Genomic DNA, 26,668 nt, shown 5'->3' with positions numbered 1-26,668 from the left:
GTAGCTATGAGTGAATGATTCACCTTATTTTTCAAGGTTCATTAAGCAAACTGGGCAAGCTGGTGCCCATGACAAAATATGCAATACCTGTAACAAGCTGTTACTCCTCTATCCCACCTACACAGTACTCTGTCCCCCCGCCAATGATTTTGTAAATATACATTGCAAACACATTCTCCAGTGATGAAGTCAGTTGTACTGAGACTTAGGTCCAGATTGTGAGTTTTGTATCACATAAAATACCCTGCATACATATTGTGTAATAAGGTCTTAGTATGTCTCGCTTAGCTATCTGCTCAACCTTTATATGAGACAGTTAACCTGGAATATTTACCAAAAGGGCCAGTAGGCTCAAAATATTGCCTTTTTTTTTCCCTAAGCAGAAAGAAAAAGTGTTGTGGTTTTGTTTTTTTTTTTTAAACTCATTACTCAAAATCAGCCCACTATGATCAGTCTCCTTCTGAAGAGACAGCTGCAGTTTGGAACATGACTTATGAAATACCTTTCTGATTGCTAAGCCAGGCATTCATTACTAGCTGGGTAAAGTACCACCAGCTTATGATTGGGATATCATTTTAATTTCATGTCTAAATTGTGAAGTTTCTCAATTTTGGCACGAGCCCTTGTGAAGACAGAGCTTTTGATGCAGTTAAAAGTTATCTGGAAATGTCTTCATTATCTTAACATGTCACGCAGATGTAAGAATGCTTAGACAATGTAGCAATGGGCACAGCAACAAATCTAAAATGTTTAGGTATATTAAAACTGTATTTGATTGTCTCAGTCACACTAATTACTCTGAATCCTTGCCAAATCTTTTGGCTTATTACATAACCTAATAAATAGCTTGAATTCCTAAAATTAGTATGGGTACCACATTGACCACAACAACTCCTCATAATTGAGCTAAATCCATCTTTAAGGACCTTTAAACCATGGAATTTGACCTTTTGAAACCATAGTGGCTTTATTTGCTGAAATACTTTGCATTTGACAGACTTGCCAATAAATACTTTAAAATCTCATTTAGGGAACGTCGCTGCTATATCCCATTCCCACCCTTACATAAAACCAGAATCACACGTTAAATAGTTATAAAACATTCAACCACAGAAATTTTCTCCTTAAATACAAGTTCACTTATTTTAAAACCGAAACACCACTGCCTCTTCCGTATATAAACATGTGCAAGTGGAAGCCACTGAAAAGTATAAAAAAACACCAGAGGGCAGAGGTGGGATTACACAGAAGGAACAGAGCATTTCAAACTGACAGGACCGCACTGGTTTCTGCAAGAGCCCAAAATCACCCTATAGTAAGTAATAATGAGAAAGAGCCCAAGATTAACTAGGGAAAAAAGACAAAATATGACAAACTTCAGTTCTGTGAAGAGATACAAGTCTCAGGAAGCACAAAAAAACCCTAAGCTTTTTCTGATAAATTTGAGGCAGAAGAAGAAAGCTGGTAGAAGCACAGGAAAACCAAGCTCCCCTTCGAGTTCATCTCCATCTGCAACTCTGCACTTCTTACGAAATTGGAAGATTTTAAACTTCAGTAAATCCAGGGAGGAGAGACTCGGAGTGGAACAATAAAGGACCTTATCTTCCAGTTCACACCTAGGTCAACAATCCCTATACAAAGCACAAAGAGAAGATGGGGGAAAAAAAAATACATCACTCCCATTAAAAGAGAGGTTCAAAACACCAAAGGGCACAACTCTGCTCCTCTGCCTCCCTGCAGATGAGGTACTTGAAAATTTATGATTACAGCTAAGGCAAGCTACCCTATGAGCACAAAGAGCTGATCAGGCAGAAAATATGATGATTAACTGCAGGTAGTCTTGACTAAAAGAAAATACCTTGAGGAAAGAAAACCTTCTCTTTCAACAATTTTCATTATGCTGTTTTGTCATCAGAATGAACTTTTCATACAAAACAGTGGAGCGATTTTATAAGTTTAGTAAGACATAGTAAAAAAATAAAGGGAAGTTTTTTTCCAAAGGAAAAAAAGACAAGAAAGCTAACTAAAGCTAACTAAAATAGCAACTAAAGATTACATTGGAAAACCTGAAATATTTGGAAAATTTTTAGATGAAAAGCTGATCTAAAACTGCAAGTGATCTACCATAGGCTTGCCTTCTGCACCCCATTGAGACAACTTTTCCACCCAAAGATTCCGTTTCTTAGATAAATCTTTAAAAATGTGGGGGGTGTCTGTCCATTTTCGATTGGAATGCAAGATTTCAGCTCACATTGTTCTTAAATTGAACTAAATGACCCATGAATCATTTCAAGTAACCATATGAGGGCATACTCTTACAATATGCACTTTTCTTCTGGTTTTACTTATCGCTCCTGGTTTATTCAAGAAGATGCAGAAATAACTCTGCAGGTTTTAGCTATTCACGGTTCTCACAGGCAGAGTCAACAAGTTTAAGTAAACACGTTAAACATCTCTCTGCAGTGTTCACTGTAGAACACACATTTTTAAAAAAGATTTACCTTCATGTCAATAAAACTTAAAACATCCTGTTCTTACCAACACCAGATTTTTACAAGTATTTGCTAACACCTGAATTGGTCTCTTGCATCCTCCTAAGGAGAACAGACCAAAGGAGAGTTACAGGCATCCCTGTACACATATGCATTTCTTCCCAAGTCAAGGAAGGATCATTACCTGCAACTCAGAGCAACTAAGAAATAAAAACAAATTATTTGTATTGAAAGGTACCAGAGACACTCAGTTCAGAGAATAAAAAGTTACCCTCATAATTTTTCCCTATCTTTTTAAACTGACAAGCACTTTATGGGAACAAGCACACAATTTCCTGTAGGACTAATCACAACAACCTAAATATTGGCCAGAACATAGTATCATTCAAGAAACCCATAAAAATATCAAAATTAGTTCCTCTTTACCAAGGTGCATGAATTTTTTCCTTTCCCCCAGAACCACTTCGACCTTCTCTGTCCTCGTAGATTTCCCTCTTCTTTCTTCCCTCCCCCTGCCCCTGCTGTATTTTCTTACCCTTGGGATGCCTTCTCTGATTTCAGATCCACCTTTTTTTGGGAGCAGCTTTCCAAAAGCTTTCCCTAACTGCCCTGTATTTGACCTGCTAACTTGTGTTTCATGTTTATCCTTTAAAAATAGACTAACTACCTCTTGGATCTCAGACTGCATCCTGGAAATCCCAACAGATGTCTAGTCTTATCACCATCTCAAAAACTAGAAACAAGTCCCGACTCTCACCTGCACCCAAAGGTTGTTTGTAACAATGTAGTGATGCCCACACAGAAGAAAATGGTCCCAATCAACTGGCTGGTAGCCCACTGGTCAAATCCAACACACATGGCATCAGCTAGCAAAAAGGGCACTGCTATAGTTCCACTGAAACATGTTAAATAATGCTGTGAAGAGAAAAATGATTTGTTAATACTGCAGCCAATATTAATAAGTAAATAAATTTATGACCATCTTTTCTTTTGCATTGGGTATTTTTGCTTTTGAATTATCCACCAAAGCTCTCACTTCCTGGTCCTAAGCATTTCTTCAAGTATTTTCCTTCCATGTTGAGCTACCACTAGCCTGTTGCTAATGATCACTATTTCTGTAGGATAAACTAGGTTATTTACATAGCTACTGTTCTTGATGAGGAGGTATCTAGGTAACTGCGCTGAAAACAGCTTCTAACTCAGAAAAGCAGATAAATAACCCCATTCACTTTCAACCATGTGAAAAACCATTAGCTTACAAACGAACTTAGAGCACACACAAACCAGGCTGCAAATAAGCTCTCAAGCACCAAAAACTAGGTACTCATTAATTCTTTTTTGATCCAATACATTAAGCAAACAAACAAACAAGAGTCTCCATATTCAACAATGCCAATAAAAATATAATCCCTACAGAACTGTCTGTCCTTGAGGAAAGGCTGAAATAAAAATGATGCTTTGGAATGTATTTGTTTGGAGATCTCAACATGCTCTACAGATATTAACAAATTCTCAGCATTCCTGTGGGACAGATATTATTACCATTCGAGAAAGCAAGAAGATGAAATGAGCTGTTCCGCTTCACACACGTGAGTGGCTGAGCTGGTAGTGGGGACCAGCTCACCACTACAGTCCTACTCATAGCAGGAAGCACATGCTCTCACTCCAAGTAGGGCAGAATTTGCCTGCCCCACTTATCAGCAAGCCTACAAGTCCAGGATGATGCTATCAAGCTTGCAGAATTGAAATGACTATAGTAGAAGCTTTAATATTCAAGATTTCAGGACTAAACCATTCTATCTCTCCATCTTTAATTCCAGAGGTGCCAAATGTCAGTTTCTGAAGCTTACCACTTAGCATTTGCTCACTTATTAACTAGCAGCAGCTTAGAAGACTAAATATTTAAGTGAATCTCTCAAATGCATAAGCCAGCAAACAATAATATAGATCATTATCAACACAGTAATCTTTGTGATGAACTTCAGAAGAAACTATCTTAACACTTTCTTCAAATGTGTGAGAGTGTGGGAAGAATAAAATTATCACATATACAAATGCAATGAACTACAAAGAAAATGCTAAAGAAGCTTTAGAAGTTACAGAGAAAATATTATAGCTGTTTTGAAACATACCTGTAACCCCAAAAATATGCAGAGATACCAAGGAGGAACGTCTTCGATAGTGTAAATCATGTCAGTTCTCTGTGCGTCTAAACTGCCACTGCTGTCCAGCGTCTCTGCCAAAGAGCTCTATTTTGATAGGGAGGGTAGAAAGGTGGGGTGAGTAAAAAAGTGGGGGAGGACACAAAGGACAACAGTAGGTTACTGTTACACATGAATAAACCGATTTTGAACTATGAGGCAATTCCCAGATACTCCAAGGCTGGTATAATACTCCCAAGCAATGTTGATATGTTACATTTTTGAAGTCTTTTACCTCTGACAATGAGCTCATCTCCAGCTGTAGCTACTGACCTTGTACCAAACACATTCACTTCTATAAGCCATTCCCTGCTTATTTATACTAACACAATTGTTCATTTATGATATAACCGATCTGACAGCCAAAAGGTGCCCAAAAAATGGGATTATCATGACAGAACTGTTTATAGAAAAAAGAAGAAAAAAAGAAAAAAAAAAAGAAAAAAGAAGAAAAAAAGAAGAAAAAAAATGAAGAATCAGAACTAAGTAGAAGAGTCAACAATGGCTATTTTCAAAGCAGAATGGCTATCCTTGCATAAGAGACCAAAATCACACGCAAGAAAGTTCCTCACAGTAATTGCTTCCCCACCTAATTCCTACTCAATTTCAGTCTTGGTTAACCTTTTTTAGCCACAAGATTTATTATTTTTGCTTCCACCCCACATTCGAGCAGTCAAGAAAAATGCTGGTTATTATAACTGAATACATCCACGGCCAATTCACATTAGTCAAGTGGACTTCCTCCAAACCTACAGGAATTTAAGCAAGACCACATTCTGGCCTACTGTGTGCCCTAATTTGCAGAGAGCTAACTGACCACACATATACACACATCAAAATCCCCGCAGATTTTCCATTAGAACAAGATTCAGCTCAATCCTTTCTTCTTTACAACTAAGTGGAATCATTTTGTTCGAACTCTCTGGGTTTGAAATTCCTGAGAACAAAAACACAATGCTCCAAAGCCCAAATGCCAACAACAAAAGCAGAAGGAAGTATCAGATTTTATCGTTTCAGCTCAACTAACCAAAAAATACCTTATATAACTACTGTTCTGACCTAATCCACCCTAGAACATAACAAACCCGTGAAGTAGCCTTACACAAAGGCCGGGAATTTTGCCAGACTCATGACTTTGCCACAAATGGTCTTTACTTCTTCAAAAATCACAACACATCCACAGATTATGCTTAGATAATCTCCATTTGGTTTATCATCTACAAGGTCAGGGAAGCCAACCTGACCCAGGGTACTTCCCTCTTAACTCCGATTTCTGTTGGGAAAACAAATGCCACTGGGTTAATTCAAATTCAGGGAGTGTAAACGACCACATCGCTATGGAAAGGTCAAGGGTATTATGGTGGAAAAGCAAAATCTAGAAACACTAATTTCAGAAAACTCTTTTAAACAACGTTAAGCACCAAGCAATCTGCTCACTAGGGTTAGTTTAAATAAGGTACAGGTCCTAAACAGAGAAATAAGGGAAACTGTTCACTGCACAACTCATCTTGCCAATTTGCAGTACCAGTGTAATTTTTTCATCGACTGAAAAATGAGAGACCGCTCTCCTGACCCGATTCTCTAAAAAACAACAAATGAAAAACATCAGGAACTTGAGTTTTAGAGCTTCACCTCATACTGGAGGGAGAGCACTGAGCAGCAGTAAACCTGTACATATCTTGTCTTTAACTGGAACTTAGAAAACACGTACACCCTCATGTTAATGCAATTATGTGTAGATCGAAGGCAGGACACAGTGGCTGACCCACAAAGACAGGCAGAGGGAGGAAGACTCAACAGCCAACGTAGTTATGGACAAACAGCAGGACATTTATGATCACTAGAGGCTTCTTTGAAGAACTTGCTCAGGAAAACAAAGCAAAGATTCACCCAAAGAAGCTCCTGTGATACTTTCTGTTGTTATAAAGCAGTTTTGTTAACCTTTCCCCAGAGACTATACACACACACATATATATACATATTAAAAAAAATAATGTGTGTATGATTGCCTCACCTCCCCTCAATTTCACTGCAACATACGCTCCACCCAAGAACTTTGCTCACAAGTGATACTGCCTGTTTATTCAACACTTTGACTACAAGGTCATCATACACTTACAGAGAGGCAGAGGTCATGAAGGAAGAGTAAGAATGGTTACAACATCTGCCTGTGAGGTGGGAACACAGAAGCATCAGCAGAAATTAACTGTTTGCTTCATTAATCACATCAACATTAGCTTGCTGAAGCCACACAAATAGCAGCACAGATTTAGGAGAACAAACTGTGGATAGATCCCCACCTGACTGCAGTGTGAAAAGGTCAAAATACCTACCACTGTGCACTGAGCAACTTGTATTACTCCTTCCAAGGATGGACAAAAATGGGATTTTCAAAGTTCACGATGTTCCCATGAAGGATACCAGATCCTCTAAAAATGTAGTAAGTGATTTGTGCAGATTGGTAGCTCTGTTTTGGCCCCTGCCTTTTGAAAACCCATCTTTTGGCCTCTTTTCTAGCTTCTCTAACTTTGCCAGACCAATATCCAGTAGCTACCTAACTGTTCCACTTAGTGCTGAACACTAATTTTTCTTCGTAGGACTGATGAGATTGCATCAAGTACATTCCTCAACTTTTCCACCTGCTACTATTTTATAGCACATGCTATTATATTATAGTATACCATATCATATTAATGTTTCCCCTCATGTTTGGGCAGCAGAAATCAGAAATTATGACCTGTTTCTACAAATATGACCATGGTACATGCAGCACGTTTATTAGTCCTTTCAGAGCTTTTCATTTGTGGTTACACTTATGCCTACATTTGTCTGCAAAGAACAAAAAGATCAGCAGGTACCAGGGCTAGGAACAATCGACTCATCCTCGGCATGTAGAAAGCTCTCTTCGGGCACAGATCAACAACTGCTAACCCTTTTAAGCTTTCCTTTAGTAAGTGAAGTTTATAGGTCTTCTAGCAAAAGAATTTCAAACTTTAAGGCACAATTGTCATAGCAACGGCTGTCCTACATAGCAAAGTGGTCAGATTAAAAAAAATCCAGGATACTCCTTATTCTTTCCAAAAGCCAGACTTATTCTGCTTTGGAAGACGAAGCTTTCACCTTCATCAGACCTTTAGCAGATAATGGCTAAAGGCAACCAACACAAAAGAGACCAAGACCAAACAATGACAAGGCTGAGAACTAGGGTGAGGTCTGGCTATCCTGCTGATAAGTCACTGGGTAGTCACTGACCCTTTCATATCTCCAGCATGTGCCTGCTGGTTTAATATACTGACTATGTGCTGGTGCTTGCCAAGTACACCATAGTATGCTGTAGGGAACTACCGGGAATGAACTGCACCTTTTTGAATGAGATACTGATCAGAGACTAATTCTCTTTTTTTTTTTTTTTTTTTTTTTTAATTGGCCAAGGGTGACACAACACAAAAATTAAAAAAAGCACAGAATAAGTACAAACGGGGAAAAAAATGACACAGAGATAAAGGTGGAGCAAAACTGATGGTGAGTAGAGGGGAAAACCAAGCCCACCCCAAAATCCAAAGAAGCAAACACCAACAACGGTGCAAGATGAAGGCTCTGTTATCAAGTACTAGTGGGAAGGATCAAAAGAAAACTGATTAATTGCAGGGAATAAGGCCTTTAGAGAAATACCTTAGATAAAGAGCGAACAACATGTTAAAACTATCTCTATTAAGCAATAAGCAACATAGTATTGTTTATTTTATACGGATGCAGCAATACAGTTATTTATCATCTGGGCTAATAGTTTATTTTTTCCACTAACAAATACTGCGAGACAACGTAAGCATTGGGAATCCTCCAGCAATTAAGTACATTTCAGTCCTCTTTGTTAAAGGCTTTTTATTCAAGGTCTTTCATTTGCTTTTCTGGTGAATGATCTCTCAAGAAGAATGGAAAGACAAGAACAAACATGCCTCATGCACACACTTATTTTAAGTGAAATGAAGGAGATTTGCCTAAATTACCAGAAATACTATCTAAATACATGAGGCTGTTAATTGCTACAGCCCCTCCTTTCACTGTTCGTTCATTGTAAGTCACAGCAAAGCTTTAACTCAAGCAAATTTGGTTGATTAAAAGCTTATGGTCTCTTTAAGGTGAATTATCATCCATCATTTACAGTTCTGATCACATAGATCAAGTGGAAGTGAGAAAAATGTTCCTTTGGTAAAAACAGGCCATGAAGACATGCTTTAATGTCTAGAGATCGCTAATCTTAGTTGCACAATTTCTTCCCAACACCTTTTGTTCAAAGCTTTTATCAGATTGTCTCTCTCCACACTAGTCTGAGCATGCTCCAAAAATCAGCCATCAGAGACACAAGCATGTCAACAGTTGCCAAAATTTGTCCATTAAAATATCAGCATGATCGAGATGATAGTAGAGATGTATTCAAGACATACAGGCAGACTATCTGTAAGAGACAGAGTATATGAAGGCACATGGTGGCATTCTTAACATTCTTTTAAAATCTAACACTAAAAGACCTCTGTCAGAATCACCTGTTTAGGGTACATTTAAAATCTGAAATTCAGAAGTGAATTTTGATGTCTGAGTTAGGAAAACCTTAGCTACACCCTTTGGTATCATCCTTGCCCCAACAGAAGTTACAGCCTCAAAGAAATGAGCATCATGATGCTCTTGCTTGGAACTACGAGAGTTTTGTTCTTGTTTCAATAAGGACATTTGAAAAATTTGGTCAAATTGAGGCTTTTTGGAGATAAGGCTTAACCACAAAGAAAATTAGATATAAATATTTCAGAAGAAGGTGCTGTTCAGATTTACTGTAATCCTCTTACTTATTTTAAACAAAAGCTTAGCTTCACACTGCCTCTTCTTGCAGGATTATTATTGAACAGGCTTGAGGAATGATGGAGTTGAGAAAAAACCTGGCAAAATCACAACAAAATTGCTCTCCTTTGAGGCCTCAACTGGGTCTTTCTGAATAGCTAAGATACAATCATCGTTATCCTAAGGAAATATGTTCAAGGGTTTTTATGAAAGACCTGAACTTCGTTCACAAAGTGGTCACTAAATAACAATAAGCAGCCCCTTACTTGAAAGAAGCGTTAGAAAAATTAAGTTCATGAGGTTGGAGCTTGGAAGAAATTGGGAGAGAGAGTGGGAAAAATCCCACTTTTGAAGGTGCTCAACACCACCAGTTTACTTGACTAAATGCAGAAAAAGTTAGGAACTGAAGAACAGAAAGAGAATGACCTTATCAGGGAAGCCATGCAAAAGGCCAGTGGAAATGAAGAAATCAAAAAGTTGCACATTACAAATTTTGGTGGCAGGTCAAAGTGCATTAACTGCTTCTAACATTTGCTGAGTCATTCCCCACATTCTGCAACCAAAATGTGTGACCAGAAGAGTCACGAGGACAGAACTCCCCCAAGCCTGATCTGAACCTGCAAGTCAGCATGTTTGATTAGAGAAAGAAAACCTCTCAGCCAAGTAAAACTAGTGTGGACAAATAACAGAACTGAAAAAGCAAGAATGAGTTCTCACCTAGAAGGAAACCACTACATACCTTTTCTGCTATGCCATTTTCTGTAGTATAGATGGCCATCAACTCTGTGTCTTCTGTATCCTGATCACCGCTGGATGTTGCCCCACCATTTATCACTACCTTAAAAATAAAACAAAAAAAAAAAACACAAGGTCTTAAAATAAACATTTTCTCTGTGACCATACCTCATGTCACTCAGTTTTCTCCCTTGGCACTTGACATCTGCCTTTGACATTTTGTGAGAAAACATCACAAGCACAGCAAGCAATCATTTCTATAACAGCAGGTCAAGGAATATACAGAAACTTGAAAGACATCGCATTCAGCTCCTCAAAGCCTGGACAGTTTCAGCTGAGGGTGGGGGGAAACTGGCAGCAGACTGACTGAAAGAGTTCTTAAGAGGCAGACATGTATAACAGAATGATACAACTGAAAATCTGAATAAGTAAAAGACAACACGCAAACATTCCTTGCTGCTGCCTGCCACTCTTAGTCAAGCAACTCAGGACATACCGGGAGCTGATGCATTCTGCAGTAGGACAGTTAATTGTTTTAATCATGAACTGCCTGGGGAATCGCATGTCCTGCGAACAGCACTGCTTTGGAGCGCAGACATGAAATAACTACAGACAACATAATTGACCATGTTTATATATAAACAGTAACAAGTGGCAAAAGAGGTTTTACTAACTACTGTGGAAATAAAGGTTTTGTACAACACGGTTAGAACAAAGCCTTATTCACTGATTCACACTGAGCTTGACTACGTAGTACCTGAAGGTGTTACTTACAGGCAGCGTGAAAAAGGTGGGATGTTTAGATTCATCCTCATATTTGCCTTCTGTTGAGCCTCCTGCCTCCACAGATTTCGAAGTAGTATTTTTACCAATCCCCATCGTTTCCAGAATGTCAAGGACTTGCATACAGTACCCAAGTGGATGCTTCTGGGATGACAGGCCAAGTACTAAGGACAACTTCTTATTTAAACAGCAGCACCTCCAAGAATAACAAAAGTGCTCAGCAAGCCAGCTGGGACATCAGGGTTGCTTTTTTAAGTATCGTTATCATCAATGGCACCTAGAATTGAAGAGATAAATTAATTTTTTCTTGATTACCTAAGATATATGTACAAACACACATGCCCCGCAGCCTTGGTTCCCTTTCATGCTCATGACTCACCAACTCTTACCATTGCTTTTTGATTTGATAATTAGTGGATTACCATTTAAAGATAAAGCTGATGGTATTTTAAATTATTTCAGGATGGGAATACTGCGAGTATTCTCTCATTCTTCTCTTCTGGTCTTCAATTATTAGTAGTATATTAAATCTTGGTTTTGTTTCAATTTCACAGTCATTTCCATAAAACTTTTTGGGAACAAAGTATGCCTGTAATCCAGCTACCCAATGAGGTAGAACAGCTTGCTATTGAACATACATTGCAAACAATCATAGAATCATAGAATTGTTAAGGTTAGAAAAGACCCCTTAAGATCATCGAGTCCAACCGTTAACCCAGCACTGCCAAGTCCACCACTGAACCATGTCCTCAAGCACCACGTCTGCCCGTCTTTTAAATACCTCCAGGGGTGGGGACTCCACCACTTCCCTGGGCAGCCTGTGCCAGGGCCTGACAGCCCTTTCAGTGAAGAAGTTTTTCCCAATATCCAACCTAAATCTGCCCTGGCGCAACTTGAGGCTGTTTCCTCTCATCCTATCACTTGTTACTGGGGAGAAGAGACTGACCCCCACCTCGCTACAGCCTCCTTTCAGGTAGCTGTAGAGAGCAATAAGGTCTCCCCTCAGCCTCCTCTTCTCCAGGCTGAACAACCCCAGCTCCCTCAGCCGCTCCTCACCAGCCTTGTGCTCCAGACCCTTCCCCAGCTTCGTTGCCCTTCTCTGGCCACGCTCCAGCACCTCAATGCCCTTCTTGGAGTGAGGGGCCCAACACTGAACACAGCACTCGAGGTGCGGCCTCACCAGTGCCCAGTACAGGGGCACTGTCACCTCCCTGGTCCTGCTGGCCACACTCTTCCTGATACAAGCCAGGATGCCATTGGCCCTCTTGGCCACCTGGGCACACTGCTGGCTCATGTTCAGGCGGCTGTCAACCAACACCCCCAGGTCCTTTTCCGCCAGGCAGCTCTCCAGCCACTCCTCCCCCAGCCTGTAGCGTTGCATGGGGTTGTTGTGACCCAAGTGCAGGACCCAGCACTGAGCCTTGTTGAACTTCATGCAGTTGGCCCCGGCCCATCGATCCAGCCTGTCCAGGTCCCTCTGCAGGGCCTTCCTACCCTCCAGCAGATCGACACTTCCACCCAGCTCGGTGTCATCTGCAAACTTACTGAGGGTGCACTCGATCCCCTCCTCCAGATCATCAATAAAGATATTGAGCAGGACCGGCCCCAACCCTGAGCCCTGGGGAACACCACTCGTGACCAGCCGCCAACTGGATTTGACTCCGTTCGCCACCACTCTCTGGGCTCGGCCGTCCAGCCAGTTTTTAACCCAGCACAGAGTGCACTTATCCAAGCCATGAGCAGCCAGCTTCTCCAGGAGAATGCTGTGGGAGACAGTGTCAAAGGCCTTATTAAAGTCCAAGTAGACAACATCCACAGCCTTCCCCTCATCCACTAAGCGGGTCACCTTGTCATAGGAGACCAGGTTAGTGAAGCAGGACCTCCCTTTCATGAACCCATGCTGGCTGAGCCTGATCCCCCAGTTGTCCCACACGTGCCACGTGACGGCACTAAAGATGACCTGTTCCATGACCATTCCTGGCACCGAGGTCAGGCTGCCAGGCCTGTAGTGCCCCAGATCCTCCATCCGACCCTTCTTGTAGATCGGTGTCACAGTTCTTGTGCTTCTTCAAAGAGCACAAATTTGTAGACCTACTCACTAGTTCACCTCTGTATAACTAAATCCTTCCTTTTAAAACAACTTATTTTTAAATAAAAGGCATTGAGAAAGCTTAGACTAGGTGGACAGTGAATCACACCTGACTTTCAGTGAGCTTATTTCAGACAGACAGAAACAGCCCTTTCTGCTGAACACACTTACCCAAAATTATCCCAGTTATGTGAGGGACGTTCAAAGTAATCTGCCTGATGATGTTGAAGCAACTGCTTCAGGATAAAAAAGTGCATTTTAATTAGTATCACTACTATGTTGGCACAGGAACAGGAGAGGTCATACAGCTTACTGGTTCTCTTTTGTTTTCCCGGATGGGTCACTACAGTATAGTTTTCCCACATTTGCTCCTTAAATTAGACCTGCCAGCCCATGGTCATCCACACTTCTGCCATTTTCAAGTTAAGGAACACGAATTAACAGATTTGAACGTAAACTTCCTACAGGACAGCACAGAAAATGCTGCAGCAAACCAAGCTCTGCAACCTGTGGTTACTGAGTTTCAAAAAAGAAAGTGCAGCTGCAGACAGTTGCGGATAAAACAAACTTAAGCTACAGATGAAAGTACATGATAGAACCTGAAAAATGGCCTTTTCAAAATCATATCAAGTGAAATTTTCTGCAAAACCAGGAAGACAATCAAGCAGCAAAACCCACTGCACACTGGCGTTACTTAAAAAGCAAGTTAATGCCATTTTCAACTTAATTGCTAGAGGTGGAAACGCAGCTAACGGACATTCGAAAAACACAGTTACGTATTTATTGGAAAGCAAAAAAAGTAGAGTTTGCTTTTTTTCTTAAGCCTCCCTTCCAAAATCCTGCTCAGGAAAATGCCAGCAGCTTGAATGTCTACTGTAATTGCAATAATAATGAAACTTGACAGAGACCCTTCTGCTAGGGGCAATTTAGGACTGTTTGAAAAATTACAGAGTACTAATAATTTAGAACCTCTTAAAAGCTGTTAATTGCTCATTTGCCAGAAAATTCTGTTTACTTCAGGTGAAAGATACTAATCTTTCAAAGCGATGTAACTTTTCAAGAGAGAAAATAAACATACGTAAGAAATACTAGCTGGGCACTGAGATACCCTTGAAGTGCTCCTAATTAAATCAAAATGGAATGGAAAGTAGTGCCTTCAAATAAAGTCTTAATTAAGACTTGTTTCTTAAAATATTAAGATAGCATAACTAATTATTTCTCACTTGAAATTAAGACTAAAAGAGAAGACTAGTTTGAGCACTCACCATCATGCTGTTCTGAAAAAAAGAGGCATTCCCATTTTTACAATAATGACAAACTTCCCCTTCAAAAGCGCAAATCTCCAGACATGAAGAGCAACTTTAAATTAGCCTTTCCGCTTCTGAGTTTGTGCACAGATAACTGGCGATGCTGCCTCAAATCTTTATAGGAACGTTTGTCTCAAAGCTGCCTATGCAGGTCTGAGAGGTGAACAGGTTAGAGAGGAGGAAGAGACAGATACTAGTTAAAGGTTTGGGGGCAGCGGGGGTGTCTGGGGTGGGGTCTTGTTTGCTTTTACTGTAAAGGCATAATGGATTTTTTTTTTTAAGCACATCCAAAGGAGAAAAAAAAAAAGAAAAGAATTTGCTTTTTTCTGTCAATGTAGACATATTTTACTCTCCAAGAAAATCAGTGATGGAGACAGGCGTAGTTTACTTTGGCAGCTTTATCATCTCAGGTTGGAAAGGAAAAGGGAAAGGGCAGAATTACACCTCCCTAACACATGTAGCCATGCCAATAAAACACCAGTGTAAGAGTTACACCAGCAGGAAACCTGCCATTCAGGAGATGTGGTTTAAGGTATTCTGGCACGATAAGCTTCTTAGTTAGCATTAACTAGCATCTCCACTGATGCAAAAGAAAAGACCATATAATCCTATTTTAGTTTGCATTGCAAAACAGTAAGACTGCTATCTTCTCAAAGAAGATGTAATCATTCCTTGGGAATTGTTCTTGAGAATTACATCAGGAGAGCACGCAAATAAGCTGTGCTTTATATTAATTCTTGAGAACTCAAACACAATAGCTAGAACAATAGTGTTTGGATGAGGGTTCCCAGATGATGATGAACAAGAAACTCCAAATAAACAGGCAAAAATAGCCTCATCTGCAACTTTTCCCAGAGAAAGCGAGTGTGCATTTGTGTACACACATATACATGCATACAAACACTACGCATATGTGTGTCGCGGGGGGCAGTCGGAAAACAAGGGAACAAATTTCCAAACTCTTCTTGCTTCTACTCAGCAATTAAACTTGCACTTAATGACACAGATGATCATCAAGAGATTTTCAGAATACTTTTATTTTGCAATCATAAGTGTAAAATTGAAACAGAAATCTTTAGGTAGCAGTAGATCAGATTATCTGAAAGATATCCTTCTTTATCAGACCTCTTAACCCACCAACTGAGCATAGCTAAACAAGATGACTCAGACACTTTATAGCCCTCCGTAACAAATCTAACTGATCAGAAGCTGAAAAGTCATGTAAAAAGAGATAAAAGTCATTTGAGATCAGCTAGGTACACACAGTATAATTCATTATCTGCTGCCTTGGATCAAATGGAAAGGCTAGAAGTGAAATTTCCACCAGGATACTGATTAACATTCATCTCTTTCTATACCAAGTTATGTTAGCTCATACATGATTAACTCAGGAAGGCCAAAAGCTGACATGGGTTTACAATGCTTTAGATAAGATCAGTATCTAGACAAATAGCCTACTGCAGGGGATAGTCCAGGTGCAAGTTCACAAGAGGAAAACCCTCCTAGCTGGGGAAAGGCCACTCTGCATCTTTGACACGCTTGCCTGTTCTCTGACACACAAATCTTCTTCCAGATTTGGTACCATCAGGACAGGACACGAAGCTACAGGAGTGTCTGGCTTGACACAACATGGTAGTTCTTACACTTTGCATTTTCATGACTACTAATACCACATTTTCTATTTTACCAAGGGAGGTCCTATTTTGTTTAAACAAGTTACAATGCGTTTCAAAGTTTGCTGAAAGAAAAAAAGATAAAAACCATCAGAAATTGAGATGTACAATGCAAGACACTGATTAAACGTACTTTTTTTTTTCTTCCTGCAGTTTCTGCCTGCAAGTTATTACTCTGGAACCTCTACCACAAATAAAAACATTCACCGAAGTATACAACAAAGGTTTTCCTACAGAAAAATCTGCCCATATACCAAGAGAGGCTGCACGAAAAGCTTCTGTTTCACAAGGTGCCAAACTACATGCAAGTCTGTCTAAAAAATAATTTGAAAACTCATTTCTTACTAGATTCAAGAGTTAACTTGTGCAGGACAGAAGATACAGATATACGTGAAGAGCTTCTTAACATGGAAAGGAAAAATGGACCATGAATCCCATTAAAGGAGCAGGCAATTGTATATATATGTCTTCTCCTTTGCATGCATTTTCTTTAAAAACAGTATTATTTGATATAGTTTTAGGCTGAACCACACTAAAAATGTTTCCTACTTTTTCATGAGTCTGAGAATACTCAGTAACAACTACAAAAGACAAATTAAAAAAAAAAAAAAAAATCTGATTTGCTGCGATGGCCTTCACCTCCACAGTGCTATGTTTGAGGGCCTTTAACATTTGAATCCAGAGCTTGGCAAAGCAAAGACTGGGGAAAACAAAAAGCATCTGACCTCCAGACTGCAACGTGCTTGGGGCAATAGGTTGTTGGGGCTTTTCTGTTTACTTGTTTTTTGGTTTTTTGGTTGTTGGTTTTTTTTTTTGCTTTTGGTTTTTTTTTTTGTTTTTGTTTGTTTGTTTGTTTTTTTAAAAAACATCCATTAGAAGAGTCAACAATTTGTCAGGTGCTGTCAGACTGGCAGCACCAGAACTGGGAAGCAATGCTGTGTTCAGGGTATATTGTCAATAGTATAAAGCTTGTTGCCCCACATTTGCAATAAGCAGACCTAGAGGTTAACCCTTTGGAAGAAGCTTAGTCTGGACCTCAGGTTCCCCTATGATTGTCACGATGACTTTCAACTCTGAAAATTACTGGTTTTGCAAAGTGTATGAATGACGCAGGTTTTTTTCCCCAGAAGCTTTAAGAGGGAAGCAGCTCTATGTATTTCCTGATTTGCCAAACTCAAAATGAAAACTTCCTAAAACCATGAGGGTCTTTCCAAATTCCAACTGGATCTCAAATTTCTATCAACTGAGCCAGGCCCACCATACAAAGATGTTAGCCAAAATACTTTAGACTTTCTGTATTGATTTGTGCAGCTGCTTTGAGAGGACAGGAGACAGCTGACCCAGCATAAAGCTGAGCAAGTAAACATGAGCAATGGGCACAAAGTTTGAACACAACTTAAGTGGCCTGATTTAGTGCTTTGCATGATGGGGCTGCAGCATTTTAGAACTGGTACCAGGTCTCCTAAAACCACAGCCACAACCAGAAGCTGCTGGACAATCACAAATGTTTTACCGCTCTATGAAGCGGCAGAACTGTCTGCAAAGACAAATGGAAACTGGCTACCTTACAGTTGTGGTTTACTGTGTTGCCTTCCTTCAAACACTAAGTTCTGCTGGAGGAGGTCTAGGACACAAGTCAACCAGCATGTGAAAAAGTTAAAAGGAGAATCCTAGCTAGCCTGAAAGGTAAGTGTATTCCTTCCTACCTCTTCGCATAGTAGAAGTGTCAAACAGAATTAACTAGTTAATCAGTACCTGTGGTCCTCTCCTCTCCACCTCGACCGTGGAAAATCGGGAACTGACCTACATTCAGTGGCCCTACGCTGCTGCGCAAGGGAAATATTCGTAAAGGAAGCACAACAGGCGTGGTTATAAACAAGCTGGTGATGAAACAGCCCGTTCTTCAGAGCATACTGATGGAAAAGCTCCCAGGAGCACTACTGTAGGTATGCCACCAGGTAAGCCCATGTCACACCGCCCTGAGGAAGGAGCAGTGTCAGATCCAGCCCAGGACCTTTCTGGCTTTTACAGATAGCTGAAGAGCCAAGAGAGCTCAGTCTGTTGCATACACTAAGGAGATTAGAATCAAATTAACGTGACAGCTTAATTACAACCTTCAATTTATTATTTGTAATTAGCTGTCAGACTCATGTCAATAACAACTTTCTCCTGCAAGCAGAGATGACGCTCAACAAGAAGTTGTCCAACCTTACATCACCTGAGGTTAGCTTCACCTAAATTTTAAATAAATCCAAAACACTTGAGGAGAATAACCTGAACTGCAGCAGTACATCTGGAGTTCCACCGGCTCCAATAGTAGTTTCAAGTGTTTGGCATCTCTGAAACTCAAGCACACGATGTGTTTGAATACAAATCAAGGCATCCTCCACATTTCAGATCATATTTTTGGCAATAGACAAATGACAGAGATGCAGAAACGGACTTGGACTCCCTGTACGTCAGGATACTTTACTGTTAAAATGTACCAAGTCTGAGCAGAAGATAAGACCAGTTTTAAAATCCACTTCACTCACTCACACCCAATACTCTAAGCACTGCAGAGCTGTTTCTGGAAAGGGCACACTGTAGACCGCAAATAAAGACAAATTCTCAGTTCCTGGAGCATCGGAGAGCTACAAAGAATTTAAGCCAGTAACAAATGCACCACATTTACTTTGTTTAGTTTAAGAAAGTGTATTTAGGCCAAACAGCTAATATTACTCTACAGCACTAGGGACATATTATAAGAGAAAATGCACGCTGAGGGACAGAGCTGCTTACAGTTTGGTTGCCAGCTGACATTCACCAAGAGACACGGAGAAGGGGGAAAGGCAGACACACGGCTCGGATCGGCACGAGAGTATCCAGGGAGACGCAGATGGCTGAGAAGGCGGCAGGATGGATGCCAAGAGATCAGGGAAGTTTTGAAAGAAACTCCTTCACCGAAACACTGTACCAAACTGATCAGGCGAACAGGAGTACTTCTACGTTTTCAAGACCGGCAATGCAGACAATTAAGGAATTTTGTGGAGGCTCCAATTAGACAAGTTTACTTACAGGCTACAGCTACCCTGGGCCAGACACACAGTTCAACACAAAAGTAAGGCAATTATGGAACGGCTTCCTCCAGATTGCCATTGGCTCTAGTTAAGCCCATTGCACAAAATTTCTTTACTGATTTTATGCCATTAAGGTATTAAAAGACAAAGACTCCTTTTCCTGTTATTAGACACACCTCGTCTTCTGTGCATCAGATGGGAGCCACAGGCACTGTGGTTTCTATTTCTATGCGTCCTCACTTTCACAAGTCCTGAGTTATGCTATTTATAATACTAGCAGAACCTTAGAACAAGATTCCCCCTTTCACTCTCCAGCCCACCTGCCATAGCTGTTCACATCTGCTATTTAATAGCATAAACACAGGAAGCCTGAGAAACTTGTTTCTGAGAAATTATTAAAAATGAAACAATACGATTATCAAGGGGTTTTAAAATATTAATGACCAAATTACAAGCGATCAAAAGAGTAGCAACTTTGCTACTCGAAGTTGTCCAAAAAGTTGCTTGATGTTTTCCTACAAAGCAAAAAGGTCCTCCCCATTTCAAAGAATTCATCAACAAGTATCTCATCAGCAAGGCTAATAAAGCCCAACAAGTACTTAACATGATGCAATCAAAGTACTGTCTGCAGACCCGCAACCACAACTTCAATTGCCTCACAGTGCTGGCCATGAGTATTACATCTCCAGATTGGTACTTGGATAAGGTACCCGCGAGGTCCTCTACCCCACAAACTGTTCCAGATACGTAGGTGTGCCTGAAGGGCATTTTTTCAGCCTTCCAGGGGATTTTGACTGTCTTACAGATGTGAAAAAAGGTGCACAGCACCCATGCTTAATCTTCTGTTGCTACATGTAAAAACCATCTTCCCGCTTTAGTCTTAAGTAGAGCTTTTCCTCAGGCTATTTTGAAACTGAGCCTGTTTGGTCTGAAAAATACGCGGGATTTGTCTTTACCAGGTGTCTCTTGCACTCACTTCCCATGAAATTAAATTGCACTGAAATGCTACCATGTCCTTAAATGCTACAGAGAAGATTTTCCCCCTCCACTCAAGAGCAAACTACACCCACACGTAAAAAGAAAAGTATACTTCAAATTCCTAATGCAACACTTCACAAAAAAACATCATTGCCCTTTACCTGCAGTAGAAGCAGACAAAGTACTGCTATTTTAAATATGCCCAAACTTCCTAACATTCAGGTTTTAAAAAACAAGAGTTGACGGGCACTTTAAGAAGTTTCAGTCCTGAGTTAGTTTCTCACTTCATTTCAAAGTACATCTTCAAAGCGAAAACGTATTCTTTCTTCGTAGGCACTAATGAATTTTTAAGTAGTTGGCATTTTGACTGCCATCCAGAATAGTATGTCTTAACAACTGACCAAGGTTATTAGGGCATGTCTACACAAAGACGTACAAGAAAGTTATGCCGAGCTCAAACCTTCCGTTGATTTAAAGCACATTAGCTAAATCTCATTAACTTCCTGTGTGAATGAGCTTGTCGAGGACTTAAATCCAACTGAATGAGATGTTTAACAAAGGATCTCACAGCTTTCAAAAACTACGTTTGGTTATTCAAATTATTAAAGAAGAGCTTATTTAGGCTGTGATTCTAAACAAAAATATCTGAAATACGAGTATTTCCAGTAAGTATAGGTCAACCTGAAGGTGCGTTTGGTCAAAAACATTATTAGTCAAGCCTTTCCTCGCTCATCTTTCACCCCATTACTATCTCATTTTATCGTTCCAATAGGCAACAGCTTTGCCAAATTCCTGTGCAGCGTGTGCCACCCTCCACAGGAGATCCCATCAATGCCTATGCAATGGTCCGCGTTAACGGAGTCCTAATGAAGACCAAGAGAGAAGTATACAGAAGAAGCCATTAGATTACATTTCAGAGAAGCGTAAGCAAAATCTAGGAGATAACTATTTTACAGCTTGACATCAAGCAACTGATATCAAATGACACCTGCAGTGTTCTCTAGATAGCGATGATGCTCACAGTAAATAAAAATGAAATAGTGTATCACTGTTCTTTATAAAACACATCATACTTTATAGTCTTACTTGCAGCTCAGTACACCTCCCTCACTGTTTATGGTACACATTAACTTGATTTATAATAGTATACAGTCCTTACAGTCTCCCTGTGGAGCATTAATAACCAAAGAATTCAGATACCTCCGCATTATTATGGATGTTAATACACAGTTCATTAAGCTCCCTCACAGCACTCAGAAAGCAACCTGAGCACACACTGGTTCTTTTCTCCACTTTCTTTGTACTTCTACTTGGCACTTTGATGAAAGCTACTTTTTTTTCCAAGACCTTAATCCCATTAAAACAAAGGTGAAGTTAGAGACTCGTCTAAGAAAAATTCCATTTATTAAGCAAATCAGGGTAATGTGCCAACTTTTTCAACTCTGAATATGAAGCTCCTTTCCAAAGGCTTAGGCATTCCTACGTCTACTTTTGAAATAGATACTCACTCCCTGCTGAAAGAGAACAATTTTAGTCCAGTAAGCAATATAAAACCAGTAACTGATTACACACTTGAAAAAGTTTATACTGAGTTGATCTATTAGGCTTGTCTTGAAATAAGTATTTCCTTTCCATTTAACATAACTTAATAAAAGATTTGGAATTCAAGAAAATTTCAAAAACTAACCAAGATGCGGCATTCTTAAAATCTCTTTACTACATACACCTCATATACATTTCTCCCATTTTAAAGATTAAAAGGAAGCCAAAGTTTACAGGTAAACAGGAAAGAGGCTAAATACTTTTCAGTCTCTCTTTACAGTGATAACTATTTTTAAATGAAAAAAAAAAAAAAAAAAAAAGTCCTCAAATTTTTAAGACACTGAAACTTGTTTACTAAAAACCTCAGTTTGTCAGGTTTAAGTTTTCTTACTTAATAATGCCCACACTAAAGCAGTTGGATTTTTGTAAACATCCCCATTAACATCTGAATTCAAAGAAGCTCTTACCTCCAGAAACCTGTACCAACTTCCACAGACCGTCTCAGCCAATTCTTCCACTGCCTTTCTTCCAGCCTATGCTCAGTGCAACGGCTCGAGTTGCAAGCCGCAGCCTGAAAGGATGCAGACATACCGAAGGAGGATTTTTATAATCTGGTTGGGCTCACTACATTGTATAACTGTACAGTGTCCAATCACAATCTCTGCGCGTTACACAACGGCTGAAATGCAGGAAGACACCACACGGTCATAAACTGTTACTACACGCCTCTGCCATAGTTACAAAACGTAAGTGAACAGACAGTCTCTCTGAGTAACAGCAGAGTGCGTACAGATCAACCCGAACAAGGAGGAGGGTCAAGTGTTTTACATAACCTGCAACGCTACAGGGAGAAAACCCAGCCGGGGCCCTCCAAAATTCAAGTTGCATAAATATTTATATGCCTGACTCCAACAGCTGTAATCAGGATTGGGATTTTCTCCACCAATTTAGCATTTCCATAAGCCTCCGTTGTGCAACTTGCACGGAAATATTTTTATTAGCAATTAGCCAGTTTTGAAGAGGTCCCAGATCCCAAAGCTCTGTTCCATAAGACAAGGTTTAGCAATCCACAACCTCACCAAGAACTGGAAACACACAATGTAACTTGTACTGGGCTCATTCACTTTCCTAATGGAAAATGCTGCGTAACTGTGATGTTAAGGCCGCAGAGCAAAGCGAGATGGAAAGGGACGCAGGAATAGAAGTGAGAGACTTGAAACAACACCACCAATTAATTAACGTGCAGTCCTTCCACACGAATCTCCTCTTCTCCCCCTGACCTACCTCTCTTAAGGCTGTCTTAAGGCGCTGTCTTAAGGCTGCCCTTACACTTCTAAACATCACTTTATAATTCGTCGCATCGCAGCCCCTGCCTCAAGTTATCGCTTGCCATCAAGTCTGCACACCATCCCCTTACCCACGAGGGAGGTAATTACCTCTCTAAATACATCATGTGCTTGCACTATTAATGAGACACCATCACCTCTTTTACAACCAACACTGTAACCGATAATTAAAATAAGCCACCAGAAAGTAGCACCCAACTACCAGGTGCTGCCCACATTTATACGCAGGATCTCTGCTGCTTGCGCGCAACTGGGAGCCGGCCAAGAGCACGGCGCTGGAGGGCAGAATAAAGAGTTCACTTTACCTGAAACGCACCTTTTGAACCCAAATTTGTGGAGGTGAAAGACGGGCCGATGGCGCCATCTAGCTCCCTTCGCTTCGTCAGCAAAGTCAGCATTACGCAAGTTTAAAAGTTTGTCATACACCCCCGAAGCTTGCTTAATTGTCAAGACCTGAAAGTTGCCGATTTCTGATCTGCTGCTGATCTGCATGTGCTTGTTCTTGCATCAAAGAACCAACTACTGAATAGGGTACACTTAATTGAAAGCTGACACTTATTATGTGCAATACTCTTTATTCCTCATTTACTAAGAATGCATGGAAGAAAGCCAATTATCTCCACTGATTATTTTATGCAATGTGTGCGTATATAAAACCACATTATGTTCCAGCATTTAATCTCCACTGCAGAGAGATGTTGAAAAGTTTTCTCTTCCACTTGCTCCTTTTCCATTTATTAGATTCTTTCCTTTGCTCTTTACTTCTTAATTCCAAATGTTTCACAAACAGAAACGTCTTCCAATTTCAATATGGAGAAAGCTTACAGCCCTTAATGCAAGCATCACCATATCTTAAATTTTAAGACCATAAAATATAAACTGCTATACCACAGGTCCACAGACCACCTGTAAGATTACTCATCTACAATACTTTTGAGGAATATGCTGGAAGTTAAGATTCAAGGGACTTGATGTGCTCACAGGGAGGTACAAGACTAAGCAATCAATGGCAAGAAAAAACCATAAGGTTTTGAAAGAAATAAGCCACTCGCTTTTTTTACTCCGATGTCCAGAATTATTTTAAATAGTTGCATTAAAAAATGTCAGGCACTCAAATGCTGCTTAACTTGAATATCAAAGTATAATTGAGTTCAATGCAAGTAATATTACTTAGGTATCCAATTAAACAAGACTTGTCTATTTACCTTACAACTAAGACTAATCGTTCTAAAGTTCACCACTGGTGAGTGCAGAACTTGATCATTCAAAAGATCTATTTCTGATTACTTAGTATTTACGCTCAATAATTTAGTTCAAGTAAACCACCTACTAATTTGGATGCCTCCACTTAAAACCCAGCTTCCATGATCGACAGTCTGGACAGATCTAATCGCAGGTTGTTTGGTTAAAATTCCTTGCAGTGAATAGGTACTTAATCACTGCCATACTTGAGATGAATGTTAATTCAAGATATAACTCTTGCGACTACTGTTTCAAGAAAGTGGAATATTTTACAGTGCATCTTCAAACTCCATAAGACTGTGAAAGACAGGTGGGAATAAACAGCTGAGCAGCTCTGTGTATTGCTGCACTTTATTGATGGAAGCGAAATCACAGTAGACAATTTATCTTGCTCTTTCAGTCCAGGAAGCACTGTCGTGATGATCCTACATAGCTAGTCATCATTTTTATTAGCTGCTTAATATCTGAAATTTAAACTGATGGGAGCATTTCTCTTGCTTGAGAATGCTACTTCTAGGAGTTCACTTCTGATTATTATGAAAAAATCCAATTGTTTGTCTTCTTCTCAGACATACAGTGTTCAGTTTAAGGATGAAACAAGTACTTCAGAGTGCGCTAGTCAAATTACAAGTGTTTGCTCTTAGACACACGTTGGTAAACTAACTGACAATTTACAGGCAACGTTCTGAGTTTGAATATTTATTCTGAGGCCATCCTCCCTAGTTTTGCAGCACTCAGAGTCAGGAAAAAATTCTTCTTTGAAGTAACTTATTTCCACTGTACTGAAAACCATGTCTTCTGTATAGGAATGGCACACAATGGTTATCTCGTATGATCAAAACCGATAATAATATGACCCAGTGGCCACAAACACCTGGTAATTAAATCCCTCCTTTCAACCTTCATATATTGCCAGGTAATAACAAGAAAAGCACGCAGCACAAAAAAGGCAAGTCTGATGCAGTCACTGAAAAACTGTTAAGAAGAGGTTCTCTGTTCTACAACTTATTTAAAAAAAAAAAAAAAAAAGCCTGTTTCAGCATAGCAGATGCCTCACAAATATTCAGCTGTGGCAAGGCACCCCTCTCAGAGCAATGCTGTCAGAAAAAGGCACATCTTCTTTGCAAGAACATCCTGTTTCATCAGGAGGGTGAGGTGCAGGATGCCTCATTTAGGATGGCCAAATGAGTCTCCCAACTACATTTTTGTAGCCATCTCCTAATTTAAGTATTCTTCCTACCTAAGTCATAACAAATATGTAATCTTTTACATCAGTGAAGAGATTCAATTTATACAGCAGACTCCCATGAACATCTTCCAGAATACACTTAACATAATACAGCAAACACAAGAAAATAGCATCACAGTAGAATAAATAGATCCACTTCCACCCACAACTTGGAACAGCAGAAAGACTAAGCCATTAAGTTTGATCTTATAGAGACGTTTATAAATCCACTGAATTAGAAACTCCTTGAAAAAGCACTTACCAGAAGATATGTTTTAATATGAAAACATCTACTGTTCTCCTCCCTAATGCTCTATCAAATACACACAAATTACTGAAATTGCTTTGAAAGCTTACCATTTAATTCAATGAGCAACGCGTGGTCCTGCGTACTACCTACATGTACCCCTTGTATGTGACTCAACCCATTAAAATGTACCTCCTTCTCATCCATACCTAGAGGCAGTCCATGTTAAGTGAATTCCACCTTTCCAGTTAGAGAATGAAATGCTTTGTGCCCAAACTTCTCTTCTTCTTAAATCCTGAGTTCGGTTACAACTTGTATTATAGTATTTCTTAGAACTTTTTCCTGCAACTGTGTATTTTTAAATACTTGTAAGAAAAATCTAGGGTCCGAGATGTACATCAAAGCAAACTGATGGTTCTTCTAGGTAAAGAAGTAATTACAAGATGGAAGCAGGTTTAAAAATACTTATGGCTGATTTCTGGGCAAGAAGTAAGAAATCATTTTCAAGGAAAAACTACAACAAAAGGGTAGTGAAGCCAAAGCCATATACTCCACAGGCACAGATCAAAGTGCTTCAAAAATTAATGGAGAAGGAATGTGCTTTTTGTGACCTGCTATTGTATTCGCTATGTTCATAAACTTAAGTCGGACGCCTACATCTTTCCTGGACCTCCAGCTATGCTTGTAATTAAAGGCAAAAGCTCAATTCATTTTTCTTCTAAGAACTGACAAAAGTAAAGCCTGTTTATTAGTCAACATAGCACCATGAGAGGCTGCTACCCTTAAAGCATCATTACCCTCACGTATTCCCAGATGCCCCGGGGAAATGCTGTCAACTTCAACATAGGCTTAGAAGAAGACAGTATATGGCCCAAACTGAAGTATGCAATAACTCAGCCAAGGGAACAACACA

The 26,668-nt window shown here is 39.8% G+C and overlaps 1 protein-coding gene across 2 annotated transcripts in view; it reads right to left on the bottom strand.

Moving 5' to 3' along the window:
* Positions 1-26,668, bottom strand: part of LOC309602623 (solute carrier family 23 member 2) — a 58,437-nt gene that overhangs the window by 21,133 nt on the left and 10,636 nt on the right. Inside the window, exons 2-5 of one of the 2 annotated variants that reach the window (XM_082336320.1) lie at positions 11,036-11,321; positions 10,266-10,364; positions 4,625-4,741; positions 3,250-3,407 (exon numbers count right to left, since the gene is read on the bottom strand). In XM_082336320.1, coding sequence (XP_082192446.1) covers positions 3,250-3,407; positions 4,625-4,741; positions 10,266-10,364; positions 11,036-11,167 — 506 coding nt within the window. In that variant the 5' untranslated portion in view covers positions 11,168-11,321. Of the gene's footprint in view, positions 1-3,249; positions 3,408-4,624; positions 4,742-10,265; positions 10,365-11,035; positions 11,322-26,668 lie in introns of those variants that run through there. The other variant, XM_082336321.1, reaches the window with a different exon arrangement.

This window comes from Platalea leucorodia, assembly GCF_965183815.1.
Source record: "Platalea leucorodia genome assembly, chromosome: Z".
In the NCBI taxonomy this organism is placed as follows: Eukaryota; Metazoa; Chordata; class Aves; order Pelecaniformes; family Threskiornithidae; genus Platalea; species Platalea leucorodia.
The sequence above is the reverse complement of the archived record's forward strand: the minus strand, read 5'-3'. Positions and strand labels throughout refer to the sequence as shown.